This window comes from Macaca mulatta, chromosome 1 (assembly GCF_049350105.2).
Source record: "Macaca mulatta isolate MMU2019108-1 chromosome 1, T2T-MMU8v2.0, whole genome shotgun sequence".
In the NCBI taxonomy this organism is placed as follows: Eukaryota; Metazoa; Chordata; class Mammalia; order Primates; family Cercopithecidae; genus Macaca; species Macaca mulatta.
In genome coordinates this window covers 37704708-37731398 of record NC_133406.1, presented here as the reverse complement: position 1 = coordinate 37731398, position 26691 = coordinate 37704708, and the positions used below count along the sequence as shown (strand labels likewise).

The 26691-nt window shown below is 37.8% G+C and overlaps 1 protein-coding gene across 1 annotated transcript in view; it reads left to right on the top strand.

The window, feature by feature from the left end:
• The window catches only part of ACBD6 (acyl-CoA binding domain containing 6), a 209313-nt gene that overhangs the window by 176610 nt on the left and 6012 nt on the right, over positions 1–26691 (top strand). Inside the window, 1 exon segment of the mRNA NM_001261348.2 lies at positions 8226–8256. Within this exon segment, the coding sequence (NP_001248277.1) occupies positions 8226–8256 (31 nt within the window).

Below are 26691 nucleotides of genomic sequence, written 5' to 3'. Positions count from 1 at the left end.
TTCCAGACTCATTCTATAAGGCCAGTATTATGATGCTACCAAAACCAGACAAAGATCAAAAAAAAGAAAACTACAGGCCAGTATCTCTTATGAATATTGATTCAGAAATCCTCAACAAAATAATAGCAAACTAAATTCAACAATATGTTAAAAAGATCACTCATCATAACCAAGTTGGATTTATTACAGGTCTATCCTTGAGAATGATTTATGTGCAGAGAGGAATGTGTATTGTACAGCCATTTGATGAAATGTTCTGTAAATATCTATTAATTCACTGTTGTACAGTATAGACTAAGTCTGATGTTTCTTTGATTTTCTGTCTGAAAGATCTGTCCAATGCTGAAAGTGGTATGCAAGGATGGCTCAACATATGTGAATAAATCAGTGTCATACATTATATCATCAAAATGAAGGACAAAGACCATATGATCATTTCAATTGATGCTGAAAAAGTATTTGATAAAATTCAATATTCCTTCATGATAAAAAATCCTTAAAAAACTAGATATAGAAGGAACATCTTACCTCAACGTAATAAAAGTCTTAAAAGACAGACCCCCAGCTAGTATTGTAGTGAATGAGGAAAAACAGCCTTTCCTGTAAGATGTCACACATGACAAGGATACCCATTTTCACCACTGTTATTCAACATGATACTGGAAGACCTAGCTAGAGTAATCAGACAAGAAAAAGAAATAAAGGGCATCTAAATTGGAAAAGAAGAAGTCAAATTATCTTTGTTTAATTTGTTGATCATAGATGATAGGATCTTATAGTTTGGAAAACCTAAAGAATCCACCATAAAACAATTAGAACTGATAAATTCAGTAAAGTTGCAGGATACAAATCAACATACAAAAATCAGTAGCATTTCTTTTCTTTTCTTTTTTTTTTTTTTTTTTTTTCCCGAGTTGGATTCTTGCTCTGTTGCCCAGGCTGAAGTGCAGTGGCATGATCTCGGCTCACAAAAATCAGTAGCATTTCTATATGCCAACAGCAAACAGTCTGAAAAAGAAATTTTAAAAGTAATCCCATTTAGCCACAGATAAAATTAAATACCCAGGAATTAACCAAAGAAGTGAAAGATCTCTGCAATGAAAACTACAAAACATTGATGCAGGAAATTGAAGGGAACACACAGAAGTGGAAAGATATTCCATATTCATGGATTAGAAGAATCAATATTGTTAAAATGTCCATACTACCCAAAGTAATCTATAAATTCAGTGCAATTCGTATTAAAATATTAATGACATTCCTCACAGAAATAGAAAAAACAATCCTAAAATATTTATGGAACCACAAAAGACCCAGAATAGCCAAAGCTATCCTGAGCAAAAAGAACAAAACTGGAAGGATCACATTATCTGACTTCAAATTATACTACAAAACTATAGTAACCAAAACTGCTTGGTATTGACATAAAAATAGACACATAGATGAATGGAACAGAATAGAGAACCCAGAAACAAATCTGTACACCTACAGTGAACCCTTTTTCAACAAAAGTACCAAAAACACACATTGGGGAAAAGACAGTCTCTTTAATAAATGGTGCTGGGAAAACTGGATACCCATATGCAGAAGAATGAAACTAGACCCCTGTCTCTCACTGTGTACAAAAGTCAAACCAAAAGGATTAAAGATTTAGATCTGAGACCTCAAACTATGAAACTACTATACAAAAACATTGGGGAAACTCTCCAGGACTTTGTTCTGCATAAAAATTTCTTAATACCCCACAAACAGAGGCAACCAAAGCAAAAATGAACAAATGAGATCACATCAAGTTGAAAAGTTTCTGCACAGCAAAGGAAATAATCAGCAAAGTGAAAGACAACCCACAGAATGGAAGAAAATATACAAAAGATTAATAACCAGAAGGAACAAACAAACAAAAAAAAACTAATCTGGTTTTCTTTTCTTTTCTTTTCTTTTTTTATTTTTATTTTTTGAGACAGACTCTTGCTCTGTCACCCAGGCTGGAGTGCAGTGGCCTGATCTCAGCTCACTGCAGCCCCTACCTCCCAGATTCAAGCAATTCTACCACCTCAGCCTCCCAGGTAGCTGGGATTACAGGTGTGAGCCACTGTGCCTGACTGATTTTTTAAATATTTTTTAGTAGAGATGGGGTTTCATCATGTTGACCAGGCTGCTCTTGAACTCCTGGTCTCAAGTGATCTACCTGCCTGAGCCTCCCAAAGTGCTAGAATTACAGGTGTGACCCACCACGCCTGTCCTAATAATCAGATTTTAAAACGGGCAAATGATTTGAATAGATCTTTTTCAAAAGGAGATACACAAATGGCAAACAAGTATATGAAAAGGTGGTCAACATCATTTATCGTCAGAGTAATGCAAATCAAAACTACAATGATGTATCATCTTACCTCAGTGAAAATGGCTTGTATCTAAAAGGCAGGCAATAACAAATACTGGCAAGGATGTGGAAAAAAGGGACCCTTCATACACTGTTGTGGGAATGTAAATTAGTACAACCACTATGGAGAACAGCTTGGAGGTTTCTCAAACAACTAAAAATAGAGCTATCATATGATCCAGCAATCCCACTACTGGGTATATACCCCAAAGAAAGGAAATCAGTATGTTAAAGGGATATACATACACCCATATTTGTTGCAGCACCGTTCACAATAGCCAAGATTTGGAGGCAACCTAAGTGTCCATCAGCAAATGAATGGATAAAGAAAATGTGGTACTTACATACAATGGAGTACTATTCAGTCATTAAAAAGAATGAGATCTTATCATTTGCAACAACATAGATAGACCCTGGAGATCATTATGTTAAGTGAAATAAGCCAGGCACAGACAGATGAACTTTGCATGTTCTCATTATTTGTAGGAGCTAAAAATTAAAATAGTTGAACTCATGGAGATAGACAGTGGGAGGATGGTGACCACTAGAGGCTGGGAAGGGTTGTGGGGGTGTGGGGAGAAGTGGGGATGGTTAATGGGTACGAAAAGTTGTTAGAATGACTGAGACCTAATATTTGATAGCACGACAGAGTGACTCTGGTTAATAATAATTTAATTGTACATTTTAAAATGAGTACAAACTAAAGGGACAATTGGATTGCTTATAACACAAAGGATAAATGCTTGAGGGGATGGATACCCCATATATCATGATGTGATTATTACACATTGCATGCCTACATCAGCATCTCATGTACCCCACAAATATATATACCTACTGTGTACCCACAAAAATTAAAAATTTTTGAGTTTAAAGAAAAAAAAAAAACAGTGAGAAAAAATTAGTGTATTCATTCTCTCATTTCATGAACACTTACTGAGCACACAGTGTATGCAAGACACTGGATGAAAGACGTAGTACTTGCCTACAAGAAGTTTATAGTCTCAGTGGAAGAGATAGATAAGAACGGAACGTATGTGTTGTGCCACAGTAGTAGAAAAGAGGAGCACCTAACCCTACTTGAGAAGTCAGGGGAGGTTTCCTTAAGAAGGTGAACTGAGTCTTGAAGGTTGGGGGTTTTCATTTTCCTGCAAGATTCCAGACTAATAATAATCTCAAAATTCTCCTACCACAAAACACTCAGAAATGCAGAATAAAATATAATAAGCACCCCTTTGAATGCATAGACAAGCTTACAAAAAAAGCAACTCAACTCTCCAAGGGCCAAAATAAGCGTAGCTGAAAACAAAATAGGAAGCTTTAAAAATTTTTTTAAATAAACAAAGCTTTAAAAATAAAGTGGTAAGTTTAAACCAACACTGGGCTGCTCTAAAAGGATTTGGCAGTCTCAATACCTCTGGGGTAGAGATCTCAAATAATACCAACCACCCTCAGAGTAGACTGAAAAATTCTACCCACTAACAGAGAATTGGCATAGAGAGTTTGTCTTAGCCTGTGCTCCAAGTCCGGAGTTAGGGATGGCAGTGAAGGTGGGTTTGCTCTTTTTAAATTTGCACTTCTTAAGTTTTCAAAAATCCCCAAGCTAAGAAATCAACTAAGTGATTTCAAGCTGATAATGTATCTGGGATGCTTGACAGAAACAAAAGCAAAATCGTTCTGGAGCGACAGAACCTCAATCTAGGGAGCACAGCACAGATTTTTTTCAAAGATAAAACTCCACTTAAAATAAACTCATAGTACAGAATCAAAAAGCATATAGGAAGCAATAAGTAGGTGTCAGCCAGCACAACAAACATCACTCTGCTTCCCCTCCCTGAACTCAGATAAAAGAAATAAATATAGGGACCATAAAATAAGTCAATTTAAAATGCTCAAATATATCAAAGAGGAATTTTTTAAACATGAGAAAAGAGCAAGATTTTATCTTTAAAATGTTGACGGACAGTTTCCAGGTAGAGCAAGGAGCATTCACAGCTATGGGAGTCCAGTAAATACTTTCTTTCTTTCTTTCTTTCTTTCTTTCTTTCTTTCTTTCTTTCTTTCTTTCTTTCTTTCTTTCTTTCTTTTCTTTTCTTTTCTTTTCTTTTCTTTCTTTCTTTCTTTCTTTCTTTCTTTCTTTCTTTCTTTCTTTCTTTCCTTTCTCTCTTTCTCTCTCTCTTTCTCTCTTTCTCTCTCTCTCTGTCTCTTTCTCTCTCTCTCTTTCTCTTTCTTTCTCTCTTTCTCTCTCTCTGTCTCTCTCCCTCCCTCCCTCCCTCCTTCCTTCTTTCTTTCTGTCTGTCTGTCTCTCTCTCTTCTGTTCTCTTCTCTTCTCTTCTCTTCTCTTCTCTTTCTTTCTTTTCTTTCTTTCTTTCTTTTTGGAGATGGAGTCTCACTCTGTCACCCAGACTGGAGTGCAGTGGTGCTATCTCAGCTCATTGCAACCTCCACCTCCCAAGTTCAAGCAATTCTTCTGCCTTAGCCTCCCAAGTAACTGGGACTACAGGCGCATGCCACCACGCCCGGCTAATTTTTTGTATTTTAGTAGAGACTGGGTTTCACCATGTTGCCCAGTCTGGTCTGGAACTGCTGAGCTCAGGCAATCCGCCCACCTTGGCCTCCCAAAGTGCCAGGATTACAGGCGTGAGCCACCACTCCAGGCCCCAGATAAGTATTCTTACGGGAATTGGCAGTCACAAAATTGGGTAGAGAAGGTATTGGGAGAGAGATGAGCAGGGCGTCGTTCATAAAATGCCTTGCATTCTGGGTTAGTCAGGACTCTTGTTTACAAGTGACAGAAAGATCATATTTGTCTAGGGAGTATTTTGCTGTTATTGGCTTACCTAACCAAGAAAAAATATTGTTGAAATGACAAGAACCAGAGACCCTCATTCTCTCTCCATGTCTCACCACTACTTTTTTCTTTGTGAATACTTATTCCCTTCTACTACAGACTGATTTTCGCCCAAAAATAGAGAACATTGCCACTTGTAGTTTTTGGCTCATACCCTTTTCTAATTGTCTTTCTTTTTTATTGTGGTAAAATATATGTGGAATTTACCATTTTAACCATTTTTACATGTACTGTTCAGTGGCATTAAGTACATTCACATTATTGTGCAGTTATCATTACTATTCATCTCCAGAACTTTTCCACCATCCCAAACTGAAACTCTGTACCCATTAGACAAGAACTCCCCATGCTTCCCTCCTCCCTGCCTCTGGTAACCACTATTCTATTTCATGTTCCTGTGAATTTGACTGCTCTAGGTATCTCATATAAATGGAATCACACAATATTTGTCCTTCCGTGTCTAGCTTCTTTGACCACACTCTCTTTTAAAAAATTGACACATAATAATTGTACATATTTACAGGGTTGCACCCTTTACTTTTGATCAGAGAGGAAAGAACCTTCTGTGTGCACACGCTTCTATCTTATAGCTCCATTTTGAAAAATTTTGAAAGAAAACTAATTGGCTTGGCTTGAGTAACTTGCATACTTTCAGACAAGGAAGATGACCAGTGCTGTGATTTGCCCATTTTGGGTTGCATGACCACCTTAGTATCTTCCCCAGTTCTCTGTGTAAACATACCTTCTTATAGGGTCCTCTGTCCTTTCTACCTAAAATAGCACCCCACATCAATCTAGTCTCTTACTCTTTTGATTGTTTTCCAGTATACTCATCACTTCCTAGTGTTAAATGTATTTATTTGCTTATTGATTCCCTAGCCACTACAACATAAGATTTATAACATTAGAGACCTTCTCTGTCTCATTCATCTCATTGTTTCCAGTGCCTAGAACAGTGACTGGAACATAATTGGAGCTCAGTAACTATTTTTAATTAATTAATTAGAAATTGAGGTAGAGATATAGATTTAGTATTCACTGGTAAATATGATTAAAAGAAATTAATTATGCTTTCTTCCATCTGCATAGTGAAGATGAAGAATTAGAAATTGAAAGGAAATGAACTTTGAGTATATATGAACACAGTGATTAAACATGAAAGTTATGCACAAATAGTGAAAGAACTATGCTTTCTAAAGATATGTAATTGTGGAAAATACAGCCTTGCATGATGGATGCCTAAGTAGAATCCTGAAATTGCAGTAGATTAAGCTCTTTCTGAAATTGCTTTCTAATGCAGGACATTCACATTTAAACTATAAATGTGAATGTATAAACTCATCAGGTGTTTGCATGTGTGTGTGTGCGTGCACGTACACACACACACTTTTATTGATTAACATTGGAAACTGACAAATATAGATATGAGTCTTAAGCCATAATGGTCAGTACTGTTCTTTCGAAATTACCCTTAGCTTTCCCAATCAAGACCACATTCTCTAGAGCAGAACTTCACATTGTCAGGCTGCCCTGCATAAGAATCACTCAGATACTATTCATGATAGCTGCCTTAGCTCTCTTCCCCTACCTGTCCTTAATCTGAAGGACAGGGCAAGTCAAAGGGGAGCAAGATAAAGGTTGTATCTAAAAAGACAAGAAAAAAAAGTAGGCAAAAATGATCTCCTGTGCTTTCTTTTTCATGCTGCTTTCCATCTTTTACTTTTCTTAGAGTTTATTATCTTTATGTTGCTTCCTGGACATCCCAAACTTAGCCATAGTTGCACCTTAGCCAAGTGTACCCTATGCCGACTTCCTGCCAGAATTACTTCTTTATATCTCCTCTCACCCATGTAATAAGCACCTTACCTCCAAATACAATCAGAACTTCATTCCACAGTAGGAAAACAAACCACATTGCCTCAAGGTTGTCCCCCTGCCATGACTTTTTTCTTACTACCTATCTGAACCATAAAATAAGTTCTCTATGGCAGCTTCTTGCTTTTCTTTCTAGGAGATTAACAGGGAGACCCATTACCAAAAAGTTCCAGAACCAACCTCCACCCCTACATTCAGCTGTTAGGAAGTGGGAAAAGCAGATATGGGTACCCAAGAATAGTTTGGTTGGCATAACGTCACCCTTTCCAAGTTATTCAGATTAACAGCTTCACATTTATTCTTAATTACCAGGGGCATGATGGCCATGCATACTACAAAGTGCTTATGAAGTTAATTACTAAATTCTACTTTTCACTTGTGTACTTTGATTATTTGTTGCTCATGTAATGTGATTAGCTGCTCTCAATTTAAGAGGTGGCTTGCTAAAAAGTACTCAACTGCGCTACAATTATAGCATATATATATATAGTATATATAGTTTTCTTGGTTTTAAAGGAAAATAATTAACTGAAATGTTGGAATTTCCTAAGTATTCTATGGCAACTTTTGGCTTTCTTAACAACTTCTGGGACTTTGTATGCTTTGAAATCACATTACTTTATGATATTTGATCTGGTTAGGAAACCTAATGTTATTAGCCTGGAATTTGTGAGTCTTTGAAAAGAGATAAAAGGCTATCCACTGTAAATCACAGACTCGCTAGATAGATTTGGGGACAAGCTTAGAAAAAAAAAAAAATCGTAATACTGGCCAAGATAAATGAGATATAGTGTCATTGTTTCTGCCATGTACTAGGTAACCAAACTACCTCACTTTAAGAATTTCCCTTTGGATTATTACCTGCAGATATCTGGAGTGACTGGTTATCCTGTTACTCCATTGTAGCTGCTACAGTGCACAAGTTATCATTCTTTATTCTTCAGGATGGTGAGCTTGGTCAAAAGTGACTGTGAAGCTCAGATAACTGACTTCTTTTCGTAAGTCTGATAAACCTATGGAACTTTGGCTTATCAGATAAATTTGCTACAGTTTATGTACTTTCATACTTTTGCAATTACTTAGACTTCTAAAATATATTATTTGTTTCTTTTATAGGACAATGAAGGCCAAACAGCTCTACATTATGGTAAGAAGTTTCTAAATTATTATGTAATCATATTTGAACATCTTCTCTGTTTATTTCAACTTTGTCCATTCCTATGTAGTGCTTAGATAAGTACCTGGCAGCTAGCAGAGATACAGTAACTTTTTGTTTGAAAAATGTATTAGGCCGCACGCAGTGGCTCACACCTGTAATCCCAGCACATTGGGAGGCTGAGGCAGGCGGATCACTTGAGGTCGGGAGTTCAAGACCAGCCTGGCCAACATGCTGAAACCCTGTCTCTACTAAAAATACAAAAATTAGCCAGGCCTGGTGGCAGGCGCCTGTAATCCCAGCTACTCAGGAGGCTGAGTTGGAAGAATCGCTTGAACCTGGGAGGGGGAGGTTGTAGTGAGCTGAGATCGCACCACTGCACTCCAGCCTGGGTGACAGAGTGAGACTCCATCTCAAAAACACAACAAAACAAAAAAACAGTATTAATAACTTAATAAGTTGAAGATATATTAAAATTCTTATGGTCACATTTATAATAAATTGTTTCTATACTAGCAACAGAAATGGAGACCCCTCCAGCCCCACTTTGAAAATTCATTATTTCATTCTTAGTTCTATTCATGAGTGACAAGAAAGATGTTAATCATTGTCACTATAGAATCTAGCATTTCTCCTACAAGAAATATTTTCTTGATCTAATTGAAGAAAAAGAAATTTGATTTTTTAACTAATTTCTCCTACTAACTGATTAGCTTAAGTAATCTGTAAAATAGAAAAAAATCTGTAAGATGGAAATAATATGGCTCTTAGAGAGCTGCTTGGTAAATTCAGTGAGATAAAAGATATTACAGTATTTTGTAAAATGTAAAGTCCTAGTAAATATAATTTAAAGATTCTGCATAGAGTTGGGCGCAGTGGTGCACGTCTGTAGTCCCCGCTACTCAGGAAGCTGAGGCAGGAGGATCACTCAAATCCAGGAGTTTGAGGCCAGCCTGAGCAACACAGACCCTATCTCCAAAAAAAAAGATTCTATTTGGGTGTGAATATGGCTGAATGAAAGACAGCCATCAATATTTAAACCAGATTATGGATCAACCTTTTGGGAGGGAATACACTTGTCAGTCTTGGCAGTCTTAGACTGCCGTTCAGTAACAAGTGGCTCAGATGGCCCTGGACACTTTTGTCTACTGCTTTGGACTTTAAATTTGCACTTAAGTGTTCAAAAATCCCAACCTAAAAAGTCAACTAAGGTATTTCAAGCTGATAGTGTCTCTGAGATGCTTGACGGAAACAAAAGCAAAATCATTCTGGATGGATGATTCTGGAGAAACCTCGCTGTGCTATCTAGGAGTCTTAACCTATTGGACTAGCTATTATACTACCTATATATGTCAGCCTAATAATTGAGGTTGAAATGTCTGTCACCAACTACCAGCCTTAACTCACTTATGAGTTTATCTAGCATAACCTGGTTACCAAAACCAGGAGGAGAAAGGAAAATTGTGAGTCAATCTCACTTTTGAGCATAGATGCAAAAATCCTAAATAAAATATTAGCAAATGAAATTCATCAATATATTTTTAAAAGAAAGAAAGGTATGTGCTGACCAAGTTGAGTTCATCCCAGGAATTCAAGGATGACTTAACATTTAAAAAATCTATTAATGTAACCTTCCACATCAGCAAATTAGGTAAAAAACCACATGATCAAATGAAATGCAGAAAAAAGCGTTTGAGGATGTTCAACACTCGTTTTAAGAGCAGTAGAGAAAAGTAGTTAAGACTGCTCATAAGTCAGACTTCTGGGTTCAAATTCTAGTTCTACCCCTGACCTTGGACAAAATACTTCACTTACCCTGTACCTCAGTTTACTCATGATGAAATGGGGATAGTAACCTCAGAGATTTGTTAGAATGAATTAATCTGTGTAAAGTGCTTAGAACAATGTCTGACACCTGGCATATACTCAATAAATGTTAGTTAATTATTTTTATGATAAAAGCTCTTAAACTAGGGATAGAAGGAGACTTCTATGGCCTGATTTACTTATCAAAAACCCAGAGCAAACATTATTATTAAAGATGGGATGTGTGAAGCATTTTCTTTAAAATCCAAAACAAGAAAAAATGCATACCATAACTGTTTCTCTTCAATACTGTATTAGAATTGTAGATAACACAAAATGAAAAACAAAATAAATAAAAGGTACATGAGATGGATAAAACAAAATCATCATCATTCTCAAGCAATACAGTTAGCTACATAGAAATCCAAGAAACTCTACAAATTATAAAAACTATGCAATTTAGCAAGGATGCTGAATGCATTAGTTTTTTAAGTTCAGTCTTAAACATTAGTGTAAAAAGGTAAAAAATTTTTTAAACATTTTTCCAATATTATTTACAGTAGCAACAAAATCCTAGGACTCAACCTAACAAAAGGCATGTAAAACCATCATAGAAAAAAATACAATTTTTAAAAGACATTTTTAAAGGACCTAAGCAGAAGGAGAAATAATCCGTGTTAATGAATGGGAAGACTTGATTTCATAAAGATCATTTCTGCCAAGTCAAACTACAAATACAGAGAATCTTCATAAGAATTCCAGCAGATACTTTGTGGAGTTTAACAAACTTGCCCTAAAATTCAAATGGAAGATAAAGGAGCCAGGAATAGCTAAGGCAATTTGAAGAAAAGCAAGAAAGACTTGTTCTTCCAAATATCAAGATGTTATTTTACAGCTATGATAATGAAGGCAGAGACTGACTTCCAACATGACAATGTGAGAAGCTGCACTGATAAGCTCCCTTGTCAAACTGGTAAAAATTATTTTTGGAACTATAGACATTTAATAGCTTCTGGAAATGGTACTAAGGACAAAAAGCAAATGAAGAGACATCTATTCAAGAAAATCTACAAAAATTTGGTAGGAAGGAAAACTTTGTGGTATTTGAACCAAGATCACTCCCTCCTTTCTCTCTTCCCAGCTCAGTGATGTGGAGACTCCACTCCACAATGCCAGGAACACGAGCTCCCTCTCCTCCCAGCTCCTAGTCAGAGGACTTTCTTCCTGGGAGAAGCAGGACAAACATATTCCACCTTGCCTCCAGCTACCTTTTGCTAAGGCTGTCCTGGGCAAATACGATCCCAACTATTTGGGAGGCTGAGGCAGGAAAATCATTTGAATCTAGGAGTTGGAGGCTGCAGTGAGTTGTGATTATGCCACTGCACTCCAACCTGCTTGACAGAGTAAGACCCTATCTCAAAAAAAAAAAAGTAAGAGTAAAAAAGAAAGAACTATGAATCGTGTGAGATTGTATTTTGCTTACAAGCTAGCAAGTTGGCCTGACTGTTTCATGGTTGCTGGCAAAAGACACAAAACTTTTGAATCAGAGACAAAAGACTTTATTATCCATGGCACAGCAAGCAGCATAAGCTTCATGTTTTTGTCATTTCCTCTTGCCTCCAAAGTCCCACCAAAGCGACGCAGAGAGGTCCACGTAGATACTGCATTCACCGTGTGTCATGGCTTAGGAATCGTGATCTTAGGGAACTCTAATCTTTTATAAGATTAGGGCTGCAAGCAAACCTTTGCTCAGGAGGAGGTATTATGTTTATTATTCTGGATGGTAAACAAACCTGCCCTCTGTTCTGGAAAGAAACACTATCTCTGTTGTCAAATCTGTTCATTACACAAACATCCTTGAAAGTTAGTCTAGAACAAAAGCTGTCTTATGTCTTCTGCACATCTTATGTACCTTTGTACCTTATGTACCTTTGTACATAAGACGTGCAGAAATGCAAGAGACCCTTCAAGAATTGTCTCCCAACAGTAATTAATTGGGGAATGCAGATTAAAACATTTAGATACAACTTCATACCGATCAGACTGGCAACATGTAAATGTCTACAAATATTAATATTAGGCTATAAAACAACAAGAATTCTCATACAGTGCTGATAAGAGTGTCAGCTGTTACATACAGCCATTTTGAGATCAGTTTAGTAAGATTTAGTAAAGTTGAAGGTACACATACTCTACAACCCAGTAATTCTAGTTCTAGACATATACCAGAGAAAAACTCCTGAACATGTGTATAATGAAACATGATTTAGAACATTTATTGCAGCATATTTGTAGCAGTCAACAGCTTGTTTTATTAGCCTCTATTCCTCTGCATGCCATGCTTGCAATATTTGTTCATTGAAATTGCACATATATACATATATGCATATACAAATACATATTTTATGGTATCAAATGCCTTTGAAAGAACCATTAAAATGAGCATATAAAATAGTAAAATAATAAACTATTTAATCTGTAAGTTCCTGTCTATAAATATACCTGTAGTAGGGTTTCTTTGTTTGTGAGTCGGTGTCTCACTCTTGTCACCCAGGCTAGAGTGTAGTGGCGCAATCATGGCTCACTGCAGCCTTGAACTCCTGGGCTTGAGCTATCCTCCCACCTCAGCCTCCCAAGCAGCTGGGACTACAGGCATGCACCACCACACCTGGCTAAGTTATTTTATTTTTGTTGAGACAGGATCTAGCCCAGGCTGGTCTCAAACTCTTGGCCTCCACCGATTTTCCCATGTCAGCCTCCCAAAGCATATGTAGTAGTTACTGTTTTTTATAAATGAGGCAACCTAAAATCGAAGAGATTAACAAGCTTGCCTAAGGGAACTGGAAATTCAAACCTGTATGTCTGTATTTACTAGGAAAAGACAAAAATTAATGCTTTCCCATACCTCCTTCCACAGCATTCACATCACTTACTCTTCAAACGTATTTATATAGTATTTCTGTGATAGGACTCCTCCTGTATTATCAAGAGCTAGCTGCTCTAAACCCTGATTTTCCACCCAGAAGAAATTTGTCTCAGCCATCCCCACAGCTATGATTGCAATCTGGGATAACCAGGCTTAAGTCAAATAACCGGAGAGTCAAAAAAGAGGGAAAATAAACTCTTCACAGTGGTTGTGAGGTCTTTAGCACAAAATTCAAGGCTACTCATTTTTCCTGATGCCTTGCTTTGAGAGGCCAGCCTTCTTTTACTCCAGAATATTTTATAAAGACAACCACTGCCAATGCACCCACATGCCCTGCTGAATCAGCTCTTATTTCCAGCCCCTTCTTCCTTCTTTCATTCCCTCATTCAGATGCTTTTCAGTGCCTTCTCTGTGACATGTGCTGTGTTTTCCTTTCATTTCTCCCTTTCAGAAACTGTAGCAACAGCTAAACCAGATTGAATGTGCCCTTGAGAATTTAGATGAGTCACTCTGTCATCCCTAGTTAACCATTAGGAGTGAATGCCTTTATGGATGTAGGAATGTGTCCATTTAAGTTTGATGTATTTAAAATGCATTTATAGATAGCAACAGGGTAGGGATTTTTCAAAAGGCATTTCTGACTGGGTTCAAATAAGCTCCATTTTCTTTATGTACTGGTACAGAAAAATCTCATAACATATATTGTTGAACAAAAAGATTAAGGTTTAGCACAGTGTATCTAGTGTGCTGCCATGAATATATCTGTACATACTTGCTAGTAAATATATATCTCTGGGAGGATACATAAAAAGCTAATAATGTTAATTGCCTTGGGGAAGAGGAGCTGTGGGGCTAGAATACAAGAATAAGATGAAAACCTTTTTCTGTAAACCCTTTTATAACTTCTGTATTGGACCTATATGCATATATCATCTGTTCAAAAATTAAATTATTTTAAATTTAAGTGTCATAGGTTCTATTAGTACTATGAATATGATACACCTTCTTAATTATATTTCATTCATTCAACAAATATTTGAATGCCTACTATTTGCTGGATAAAATACATCAAACATTCTTTTTAAGATAAGAGATGTCCCCAGATTCCTTTACTTCCCACCCAATAAAGAACCCAGTATCTATAGCGGTAAATGGGTGAGCAAACACCATATCTGGGAGAACTCTGGGCTTGGATTTCAATGCCAGTGCAATCTGGAAATGAGGCCTCTTGAACTAGAAGTAATCAGGACTCAAAACTGAGATCTTGCACATGAGCCAGGACCTTCAAAAGGCTATATATATCCTTGGTTTAAAAGAGGAGGCAAAGGGGTAGAGATTAGAACAAGTTGGCCTGTTGGTAAAAAAGAAGACAGAGAAGCTTCTCTGCTTCAGACTAGCATTTGGGTGGAAACAAAAGCCCTATAAGTTTGGGGTTCACATTTATATTCTGATTATTTCAGGAATCCTCAAGTCAAGAAATTAACGTAAGTGTACCAAGCTGATGAATGCTAAACTTCTCTTGAGAAACACATCTTCAACCTATACAGTACAAAGTTCCTCCAGAATGAAGCCCCACTGATAATAAGTTCACAATCCAAAATTACAAAATACACTTGAGTGAATGTCAGCAGACACAGTAAACTATAGTAATAGACTTTGAGGAACTTCAGTAAAAGTTGGATAAAAATGATCAGACTAAGTCTGTATAAAATGAAGGAATCAAAAACACAAGAACAAGGCATTCCAAAAAAGAACAGGCAGATTTGAAAGAGAACCAAATAGAACTATGAAAAAAAAAATTTACAATGGATAGGTTAAAGTGAAGAATTGACACAAGTTAAAAAAAAAATTGGTGAAAAGATTTGTCTAAAGAAATTGCCAAAAAGGCAGCACAGAAAGGTAAAGAAATTATAAATGTAAAGAGACATTAAGAGTGGAACAAGAAAGTTCAGCATTTATTTATCTTAATTTGTTTTTTGAGACAGAGTCTAGCTCTGTCACCCAGGCTGGAGTGCAGTGGTGTGTTCTCGACTCACTGCCCCCTTCGCCTCTCGGGTTCAAGTGATTCTCCTGCCTCACCCTCCAGAGTAGCTGGGACTACAGGCATGCGCCAGCCACCACACCCAGCTAGTTTTTGTGCTTTTAGTAGAGACGGGGTTTCACCATGTTGAACAGGCTGGTCTCAAACTCCTGGCCTCAAGTGATCAGCCTGCCTTGACCTCCCAAAGTGCTGACATTGCAGGCATGAGCCACTGTACCTAGCCTAATTTTTTTATATTTAATTTTTGTGGGTGCATAGTAGATACATATTTATGGAGTACATGAGATACTTTGATACAGGGATCCCATGTGTAATAATCACATCATGATAAATGGGGTATCTATTCCCTCAAGCATTTATCCTTTGTGTTACAAACAATCTTTTAGTTATTTTGAAGCATACAATTAAATTATTATTGACTATAGTCATCCTGTTGTGCTGTCAAATACTGGGTCTTTTTCTTTGTAAAAATTTTTTTTGTACCCATTAACCATCCCCATTTCCACCCCCATGTCCCTACAACCCTTCCCAGCCTCTCGTAACCATCCCTCCACTCTCTATCTACGTAGCTTCCATTTTTATTTTTAGCCCCCACAAATAAGTGAGAATATGTGAAGTTTGCCCTTCTGTTCCTGACTTATTTCACTTAACATAATGACCTTCAGTTCATCCATGTTGTTGCAGATGACAGAATCTCACTCTTTTTTATGGCTGAATAGTCCTCCATTGTGCATATGTATCACATTTTCTTTATCCATTCATCTGTTGATGGACACTTAGGTTGCTTCCAAATCTTGGCTATTGTGAATAGTGCTGCAACAAACGTGGCAGTGCAGATATCTCTTTGATATGCTGATTTCCTTTTTTAGGGTATATACCCAGGATTGGGATTGCTGGATCGTATAGTAGCTCTATTTTCAGTTTTTTGAGGAAGCTCCAAACTGTTCTCCATAGTGATTATACTAACATACATTCCCACCAATAGTGTACAAGGGCTCCCTTTTCTCCACATCCTCACCAGCATTTGTTATTGCTTGTCTTTTGGATAACAGCCAAATTCAGTATTTTTAATAGGAGTTCCAGAAGGAGAGATTGGGAAAAATTAATATTTGACGATATATTTACTAATAATTCCTAGAATTGATTTAAACATTGGGATCTTCAGATTCAGGAATTATGAGCTCTGGTTAGTAATAATCTGTGATATTCATGTGGTGGAATACTGTACAGCAATGAGAATGAGCTGCATCTACACGCAATAACATAAATGAATCTTACGCATGCTATTGAGCTGAGATGCCAGACACAAAACAGTACATACAGTATGGTTTCCATTTATATAAAGGTCACAAATGGGAAAAACTTATCTCTAGCATTAGTAAAGGGGATAATGATTACCTTGGATGAAGTAAGCAGGTAACAGGCAACTAGAAGGGGTTAACAGGGCACGGGTGCTTCTGAAAGTCTAATAATGATCGGATTGTTGATATGTGCTAGTCACATGGATAAATTTCCTTAAAAAAATTTATATACAGTTGATCCTTGAACAACATAGGTGTGAACTGTGTGGGTCCACTTATATGCAGGTTTTTTTTTTTAATAAATATATTGGAAAATATTTCAGAGATTTGCGACAACTTGAAAAAAACTCAATTTTGCATCCTAGAAATATCAAAAAAATTAAGGAAAAGTTACTTACGTGATGAATGCATAAAATATATGTAGATACTAGTCTGTTTCATTTACCATCATAAAATATACACAAACATATTATGAAAAGTTAAAATTTATCAAAACTTATACACATAAACACAGACCATTCATGGCACCATTCAAATTTGAGACAAATGTAAACAAATCTAAAGATGCAATATTAAATCATAACTGCATAAAATTAACTGTAGTACATACTGTTCTACTGTAATAATTTTGTGTACACCTCCTGTTGCTATTACAGTGAGCTCAAGTGTTGCCAGTCTGTGCTTAAAGTGTCAGGTGATGCTGGTCATCTCTACATGAGCAGTTTGTCTCTCCAGTAAATTGTGTATCACAATAAAAAAGTGATCTCGCAGTTCTTGTGTATTTTTGTGTGTTAGTACACTACGATAAACCTTGAATAACACAAGGAGGCCCATACAAAATGCCACTAGTGATGTTGAAAGTGCTCCCGAGAAGAGAAGTATGACATTACAAGAAAAAGTTAAGTTGCTTGATATGTACCATAACTTGAGTTCTGCCACCACAGTTGCCACCATTTCAGACAGATGATTCATCTTGGAAACAGGCAACATAAACATACAGCATCAATAAATACAGTACAGGTACTATACATGTATTTTATGATTTTCCTAATAACATTTTCTTTTCTATGGCTTATCATATTGTTAAGAAGACATATAACATACAAAATATGTGTTAATTGACAGTTTCTGTTACTGATAAGGCTTCTAGTCAGCTATAGAATATTAGTAGTTACGTTTTTGGAGAGTCAGCAGTTATATGTGGCTTTTCTAATTCATGTGGAGTAGGCACGCCTAACCCCATGTTGTTCAAGGCTCAATTGTATATGATTTTGGTACTCTTCTGTGTACATTTTATACTCTTTAAAAAGTATACAGACACCAAGAAAGTCTAAACCTAGGTAGATGTACAGTAGCAATGTTATTGTTTCTGTGTAAAATCTCATTTAGCCTTTTCTACAAATGTTTGAGCTAGGTACTGCCTTCTCCCATTTTTAGATGAAAAACTACAGTTCAGAGATGTTACCTTGACATGGTAATCCAAAGTGTAGGTAGCAGAGCCAAGACACTTGTACAGGTCTTCTGATTCTATATCCAGACCTCTTTTCACAGTTCCATAAATAATTACAGTCCTGCTGTCTTTTTAAGGAAGACATTATTTTGTGGAAGATAATCTTTTATACAAATGAAATTTTAAAAAATCTTTTCTTATTGGTTACCTTGGTCAGTGATTCAAGGCTAATTTTCAAGACTGTACTTGGGAGTAAATGTATATCAATATTTCTGTCTATCTGTGTGCTTTTATCTTTTTATTTCTGTTCACTAAGAGTTTATACATTAATAAAAATCATCCCTGATTCGGAAATCTTGCCTAAAATTGATCTAGAACTTCTATTTCTCTCAGGTTATTTTAATCATCATGGAAAGAACAAAACAAATGCCATATATATTAAAATCAAGATAATCAAATACTAAATATCCCTAAAAGTTCTGGCATTACAAATATATAAAATTAAAATATTCTGACAATTCAGGAATGTTTAATAAAAATTACTATTTTAAGTTTAATTCATAATCACTTAGGAGTGGGTTATTTTTAATTTATAATTTTTCACTAGGTCACTGGATTCTTACAAGTTTTTAAGGTAGTCAAAACAGTCTTGCATGTAATAAAAATAATAATCATTTATTAAGCACCTATTAGGCCAGAGAATCTGCTGGGCATATTTGTTATTCATTTAATCACTTAATATTATTTAACGCTTTTTATTTAGTGGGCAGTCAGTTACTATTTGTTGATTTTATTTTATTTCAGGACTCTTAACCTACTCTTGGAACTTTCATAAAACTCTAAGTATCGTTAAATCCAGAGAGTGCAGACAGTGTTGGGGATGTCTTTGGGGACTTAGCTATTATTTTTTATGAATTATAGTTGGGCTTGACAGCTGTCCTTGTGTTGACAGCTCTTCTGATTATAGCAGTTGTCAAACTCCGTCCTTAAGCAGGTTGTAAATCCTGGCTTCTTCCGATTAAAACTGGGTCAGAGCCAATCGCAGGTTAACTAGAGGCCAGTATTCTACTACTATACGTCCTTACTAGTTCATTCTAAATGGGCTTTGTGTGGCAGCATACTAAAACCCTTATATGCCTATATTTTACTTGAGTTTTTTTGAATCTTCAGATATTGGTCCTCCTGTTATTTTGTGATTAAACATGGTCCTTGCTGAAGAGTATATTGGTATAAGTGTGGTCTTCCTTATAAATGGCCTGTTAGCCTTCCCCTCTTCCTCCACTGGGAATACTAATATCATTGCATCTGTGTCTCCCAGGGGAAATCAAGGCTTTTCCTTGCACGTGCAGTCATGTGATTTCAGAGTGGGCAGGCTTTGTATCCTCATGAGCCCTTGGTCTTCCACGCAAAGCACCATCTGTTCTGTTACCTCCACACTGTTACAGGGCAGTGGGAGGAGGCATTAGAGTGAAAATAAATAAAATAAAAAAAGAAAGAAATTCATCATCAAAACCCTGAGGATTAATGGAGTCAGAAGGCTCACTGCTCTGAATGGAAATTCATCTTCACCTGTGCCAGTGTCAGGGCTGCCTCTATGGCACTTGACAAATAGAGGTTCCCAGGGTACCATAAATTCAGCAACTGTTCTAATCCCTATAGACTTGCTCAAGCTTTTCCAAGATGGGCTTATGACTGTTTTTGTATTTCCCAGCACATTGTGGGCACCAGTATATCCCCTCATTAATTTGGTAAAATGTTAGCACCCTTTCCTCGATTCTCTCTCATGTTCTTTGCCTTTGTCTGTTTTGAAAGGGTGGGCAGAGTACACATTTCTGAAAGGCGACTCTACATTGTGACTTGTGTTTCACTGAAGATGCCAAAGGCAGAGAAATCAATTAACTAATGAATTTTGAGCAAATAGTAAGTGCCCAGCATTACGCTAGATGGAGAAGATAATACAAAAAGAAGCCTATACTCATATACTCAAGTAGTTCAGCATTCCATTGCGGGGTACAAAGCATATTTTTTCAATAGCTATTTTTTGGGCAACTATATGTGCAAGTAGGCTCTGTGCTAACATAAACATAATGGATGCATCTCAACAGTGAATCTCCAAGAGATACTGCAAGTGGCCTACTCATATCAGGATAAGATGTACTTGTGTGGTTTAAAGGACTCCTGTCCTTTAAGTTACTCAGTCTCAATCTTTTTTATCTATAAGTTGTTTATGCTGTCATGTAAGTCTGTCTTTGCATAACTCCCAGGCATTTGTTAATAGAACTCCTTTCATATGAATGCCATATTTCTGGCTCTGAATTACTGTTTTGAACCTTAAATTCCAAATTTATATCTCACATCATAGTTAGACCTGAGCTAAAATTTCATTCACATCTGTCAAGTTAGGGAATTATTATTAGCCTCGGGTAGCATTTTCATAGCTGGTTGAGTTCCCTAGATGTGGAACTTAATTTCTTAAACTCCATACCTAAGATATGGGTTGGTGCCCATAGATTATATCATACCTCACCACTGGAATGGTCACATCATCATACAGCATAAATGTAATTAATGTCCCTTTGTCTGAGATGGCCATCTTTTGTGTCTTCAGCCATTGCACACATCTACTTAGCCCTGATCTTCTTGTGTAACTGTTGGGTTAGAATTGAGCCAAGCGTGATCTGACAGATCATGATAGTTATTATTGTGTATTATAGATTTATACAATGGGAAGTTTATTCCTGTGATACTGCTAAAGGTCCTATTTTAAAACCTACATGTTTCTTACAGTAAGTTGAGACTAATAACTGCAGTGTAAAGGTCAAATCATTATTGTTCAAAACATAAATGTCTTGTAGCTAGTTCTATGCAGGATAAATAGCCTTTTTTCACAGCTATTTGATATAAGGCAGTGTGTCTTCAACTTTGTTGTATTTTATAGGAGATTGTCTTTCATTTTAATCCAATTTGGTATACAGTGATTCATGATAAAACCCTTTAGAAATTTAAAATTAAAATGTTCGTTAAAATTATCTTTGGGCCAGGCACAGTGGCTCATCCCTGTTATCCCAGCACTTCAGGAGGCCAAGGCAAGTGGGTCACCTGAGGTCAGGAGTTTGAGACCAGCCTGGCCAACATGGTGAAACCCCTTCTCTACCAAAAGAATTCAAAAACAATTAACTGGGCTTGGTGGTGGACACCTATAATCCCAGCTACTCAGGAGGCTGAAGCAGGAGAATCACTTGAACCCAGGAGGCAGAGGTTGCAGTGAGCCAAGATCGTGCCATTGCAGTCCAGCCTGGGCGACAAGAGACTCTGTCTCAAAAAATGATAATAATAAAATTATTTTGGGAGGCAATTTTAAATTCTCAAAAAGATACTATAATCCTAAACACTCTCTTGAATCCTCGGCCTTGGTAAAGGTCATACCATCTCTTCCTCCCTGTCTGTGGCATCCCTCAAGATGCAGAATAGCTCTTGAGTCTCAGGAGCTACCCAAAACTATGATCTCAGCCAATCAGCAGTGACCCTGGGGTTGGAATAGGCAATTCTTGCCTCTCTCTGCATTTTCTTCTATTCTCCATTCATCAAATATTAATATCTATACCTTGGTAGCCTTCTAAGAAACCCCACAACACTGAAGGCAGAGATAGGGTTCATAAATGGTCTGATTTTAGCTCAGAGAAAAATCTACCCTCTACTTTGGTTCGCTTAGAAGCACCTCTGAGCTTATGTGGTTATGGATTAGAGTTTGGTGCCTAAGCTTATCAGGATAAGTAACGTAAAGGATCACAAAATCTATCCCAAGTACCTGTCACAACCGGGTTTTGGCTGTCGGCTCTGTGCACACTTCACAGCACATAACCATGAAACTCTGAGCTGGAAGCATCCACCCAAAGAGAAAAGATGGTCAAGGGAACCAGAGAAACTACTTTATCTTTACCTAAGTACCGTTTGAGAGCAAAAGAAGAAATATCACTGCTAAATCATTTAAAACAAACCCCTGGGGAGTTCTGCTTCCACTATTAAGATGTAGTAAACTGCAAGAGAACTTCATTCTCACCCTAACAAAAGAAAAAGATAGATAGTCTACAAAATCATAACTTTTTGTGAACACATCAGACAGCAGAGGTTTCATGGCAGCCAAATAAACTGAATTCAAAGAGTGACAAGCCCCTGTAAGACACACAAACTGTTTCTTCTTTGAAGAAGAGGCAGCCACCATCAAAATAGGTAGGAAGAAAACAGCTAAGATTAGCAAATTGTTAAAGTGAGCTAGTATGACATTTTAGAGTAACTGGGAGCCTGAGACCCAAAAGGAGTCCTCAGTTGCATTCTTTTTCACTAACTGAGTGCTCATGAGAGAAATTTCTTTAGAAGAGAGAAAACCTCCAGTGAAACATTTCCACTTCCCTGTATCCTTCTTTTTAAATTAATTAAATTTTTGACACATAAACCTTGTATATGTTTCAAAACATGATGTTTTAAAATATGTATACATTGTGGAATGGCTGAATCGAGGTGATTAATAGATGCATTGCCTGACATACTTACCATTTTTTGTGGTGAGAACACTTAAAATTACTCTCAACAATTTTCAAGAATACAGTAAATTATTATCAACTATAGCCACCATGTTGTACAATGCTAAACTCTTATTTCATTCAAAGCCAAATCCTTAAGCCATAGAGGAGGAGCTGAAAGCCTTTCTGGCCTCCCCTGCTGCTGCTTCTGGGCTCAAGTAGATATCTACTGCTTTTGAAGTTAGAGTAAAAGCAAAATCTGCCTTCAGGGAGGGACAGGAAAGCCCTGAACTTAGGACTCTGCAGTGATATAAAGCAGAGATTCCCCCACCACTGAAGGCAGGGCAGGAAAGTCTCTCCCACCCAAGACACCCACCACTACCAACACCACATACACACACACCGCAGAGTTTGGCTGACATTTGGGGGAGGGGTGTGTAGAAACAATGAGAAATCACCATCCCTGAGGTCCTGCCTAAGACTGAGACCAGCCCAAAAGGACAAAGAACTCCATCTTACTCCTGCCATGAGCCGAGCCCTGAGTAATAAGCAAAAGTAGTCCATTGATGGAGAAGGGATAAGAATGTAGAGAAAGAGAGACTTCCTCTGTGGTACGGACATGCAGAGACTGCTGAAAGCTAAGGGTGGAGCAACAACATTGGTGGGGGGGAACCCTAGCACCCTAGCCCCACACTAAGCATAAGGTAGCAGCATCCTATCACTGGAGGAGTTTGAAGGCAATGATGCACTGAACTTATCTGTCACAACAGCAAACCCAAACCCAGTTCAGCTGCTGACATTCATCTCTGTACACCTTCATCAGAGCTCTTGGGTGAATAGGTGCATTATCAATGAGCAGTAATATTTTGAAAGGAATCTGTTTTCCTGAGTAGTAGGTCTCAACAGTGGGCTTAAAATATTTAGTAAACCATGTTGTAAACAGATATGCCATCATCCAGGCCTTGTTGCATTTATAGAGTATAGGCAGAGTAGATTTAGCATAATTCTTAATGGCCCTAGGATTTTTGGAATGGTTTATGAGCATTGTCTTCAACCTAAAGTAACCAGTTGCATTAGCCCCTAACAAGAGAGTTCACCTGTTCTTTTATGTATGTATTTATTTATTTATTTATTTATTTATTTATTTATGTATTTTGTGATGGAGTCTCGCTCTGTTGCCCAGGCTGGAGTGCAGTGGCGCGATCTCAGCTCACTGCAACCTCCCAGGTTCAAGCTGTTCTCCTGCCTCAGCCTCCCAAGTAGCTGGGACTACAGGTTCTTGCCACCATGCCCAGCTAATTTTTTGCATTTTTAGTAGAGATGGAGTTTCACGGTGTTAGCCAGGATAGTCTCAATCTCCTGACCTTGTGATCCGCCCGCCTCAGCCTCCCAAAGTGCTGGGATTACAGGCATAAGCCACTGCGCCTGGCCAAGAGTTCACCTGTTCTTTGAAGACACGCATTGTTTTCTCCTTTCTAGTTATGAAAATCCTAGATGGCATCTTTTTCCAATATGAGGCTGGTTCATCTACATTGCAAATCTGTTGGCTGGACACAGTGGCTCATGCCTGTAATCCCAGCACTTTGGGAGGCCCAGGTGGGCGGATCACTTGAGGTCAGGATTTTGAGACCAGCCTGGCCAACATGGTGAAACCCCTTCTCTACCACAAATACAAAAATTAGCCAGTCATGGTGGCACATGGCCTGTAATCCCAGCTACTCGGGAGGCTGAGGTACAAGAATCACTTGAGCCCAGGAGGCAGAGGTTGCAATGAGCCAAGATTGCGCCACTGCACTCCAGCCTGGGCAACAGAGTGAAACTCTGTCTAATAAAAAAAGAAAAAAAGAAAATCTGTTGTGTAGTATAGCCATCCTTATCAATTATCTTTATCTTAGATCTTCTGGATAACTTGCTGCCACTTCTGCATCAGCACTTACTGCTTTACCTTGCACTTTTATTTTATGGGGACAACTTTCCTTTAGCCTTATGAGTCAGCCTCTGCCAACTCCTAATTTTTCTTCTGCAGTTTCTTCATCTCTTTCAGTCTTCATAGAATTAAAGAGCTGGAGCCTTGCTGTGGATTAGACTTTGGCTTCAGGGGATGTTGTGGCTGGTTTGATCTTCTACCCAGACCACTCAGACTTTTTCTAAATCAGCAATCAGGCTGTTTTGCTTTCCTATCATTTGTGTGTTCGCTGGAATAGTGCTTTAATTTTCTTCAAGAACTTTCACTTGGCATTCACAAGTTGGCTGACTGGCACAAAAGCCTAGCCCATGTTGGTTTTTGACATGCCTTCATCACTAAGCTTAATCATTTCTAGCTTTTGATTGAAAATGAGAGATGTGTGACTCTTCCTTTTACTTGAACACTTGGAGTTCATTGTAGGGTTATTAATTGGCTTAATTTCAATAATATTGTGTCTCAGGGAATAGGGAGACCCAAGGAGAGGGATAGATGGGGGATTGGCTACTCCATGGTACAGTCAGAACACATACAACATTGGTCGATGAAGTTCATATTATATGAGTGCAGTTCATGGCACCCCAAAACAATTACAATAGTAACATCAAAGATCATTTATCATAGATCCTCACAACAGAAATAATAATGAAAAGTTTGAAATATTGTGAAAATCCCCACAGTGTGACACAGAGACACAAAATGAACAAATGCTGTTGGGAAAATGGCACCGATTGACTTGCTTAATATAATGTTGCCACAAATCTTTAATTTGAAAAAAAAAAAAGGCAGTTATCTGTGATGCACAGTAAAGTGAGGCACAATAAAATAAGTTATGCCTATATAAAATATTTTGAACTGAATGAAAATGAAAACACTCCTGTCAAAATTTGTGGGATGGATGCACAGGAGGCTGAGGCAGGAGAATCGCTTAAACCAGGGAGGCAGAGGTTGCAGCGAGCCAAGATTGCACCACTGCACTCCAGCCTGGGCAACGGAGCAAGACTCCACCTCAAAAAAAAAAAAAAAAAAAAAGTGGGATGCAGTTAAACCAGTGCTTTAAAGGAAATTAAATACTATTATTAGAAAAGAAGAATTCGTATCAGTGATCCAAGCTTCTACCTCAAATAAAGAAGGGCAAATTAAGGCCAAAGTAAGTGTGAAACGATAAGAAAGATCAGAGCAGAAATCATTGAAATAGAGAACCAGAAAACAGAAAATCAGTGAGATCAAAAACTGGTTGTTTATAATAGTTCTCTAGCCAGACCAAGGAAGGAAAAAAAAAGAGAAGAAACAGGCTGGTTGCTGTGGCTCACACCTGTAATCCCAGCACTTTGGGAGACCAGTGCGGAAGGATCACTTGAGACTAGGAGTTCAAGACCAGTCTGGACAACATAGCAAGACCCCATCTCTACAAAAAAAATTTTAAAACATGCCAGGCATAGTTGTTTGAGCCTGTAAGTCCCAGCTACTCAGGAGGCTGAGGCAGGAGGATCACTCACGCCCAGGAGTTCCATGATGCAGTGAGTTATGATGGTGCCATCACAGTCCAGCCTAAGGAACAAAGTGAGATGTGACACTAAAAAAAAGAAAAAAAAAGCAAATTACCAATTTCAGGAATGAAAGGATATCAGTACATATCCTAAAGATATTATAAAGCAAATAAGGAAACATTACATACAATTTTGTACCAATGAAATAACTTAGATGAAATGGACAAATTATTATTATTACTATTATTATTACTATTTTTGAGACAGGGTCTCACTCAGTCACCTAGGCTGCAGTGCAGTGGTGCGATCTCAGCCTGCTCACACTGCAGGCTCCACCTCCCAGGTTCAAGCAATTCTCCTGCCTCAGCCTCCCAAGTAGCTGGGATTACAGGAATGTGTCACCATGCCCAGCTAATTTTTGTATGTTTAGTACAGACAGGGTTTCGCCATGTTACCCAGGCTGGTCTCAAACTCCTGACTTCAGGCAGTCTGCCTGCCTCGGCCTGCCAAAGTGCTACTGCTAGGATTACAGGCATGAGCCACCGCACCTGACCAGGACAAATTTTTTTAAAAACACAAACTACCAAAGTTTTCTGAAAAGGAAACAGAAAGCCAGGCGTGGTGGCTCACACCTGTGATCCAAGCACTTTGAGAGACTGGGGCAGGCACATCACCTGAGGTCAGGAGTTTGAGGTCAGCCTGGCCAATATGGTGAAACCCTGTCTCTACTACATATACAAAAATTAGTCAGGTGTGGTGGTACACACCTGTAATCCCAGCTACTCAGGAGCCTGAAGCAGGAGAATCACTTGAACCCGGGTGGCGGAGATTGCAGTGAGCCAAGATCGTGCCACTGCACGCCAGCCTGGGCAACAGAGCCAGACTCCATCTCCAAAAAAAAAAAAATAATAAAGAAATAAAGAAATAGA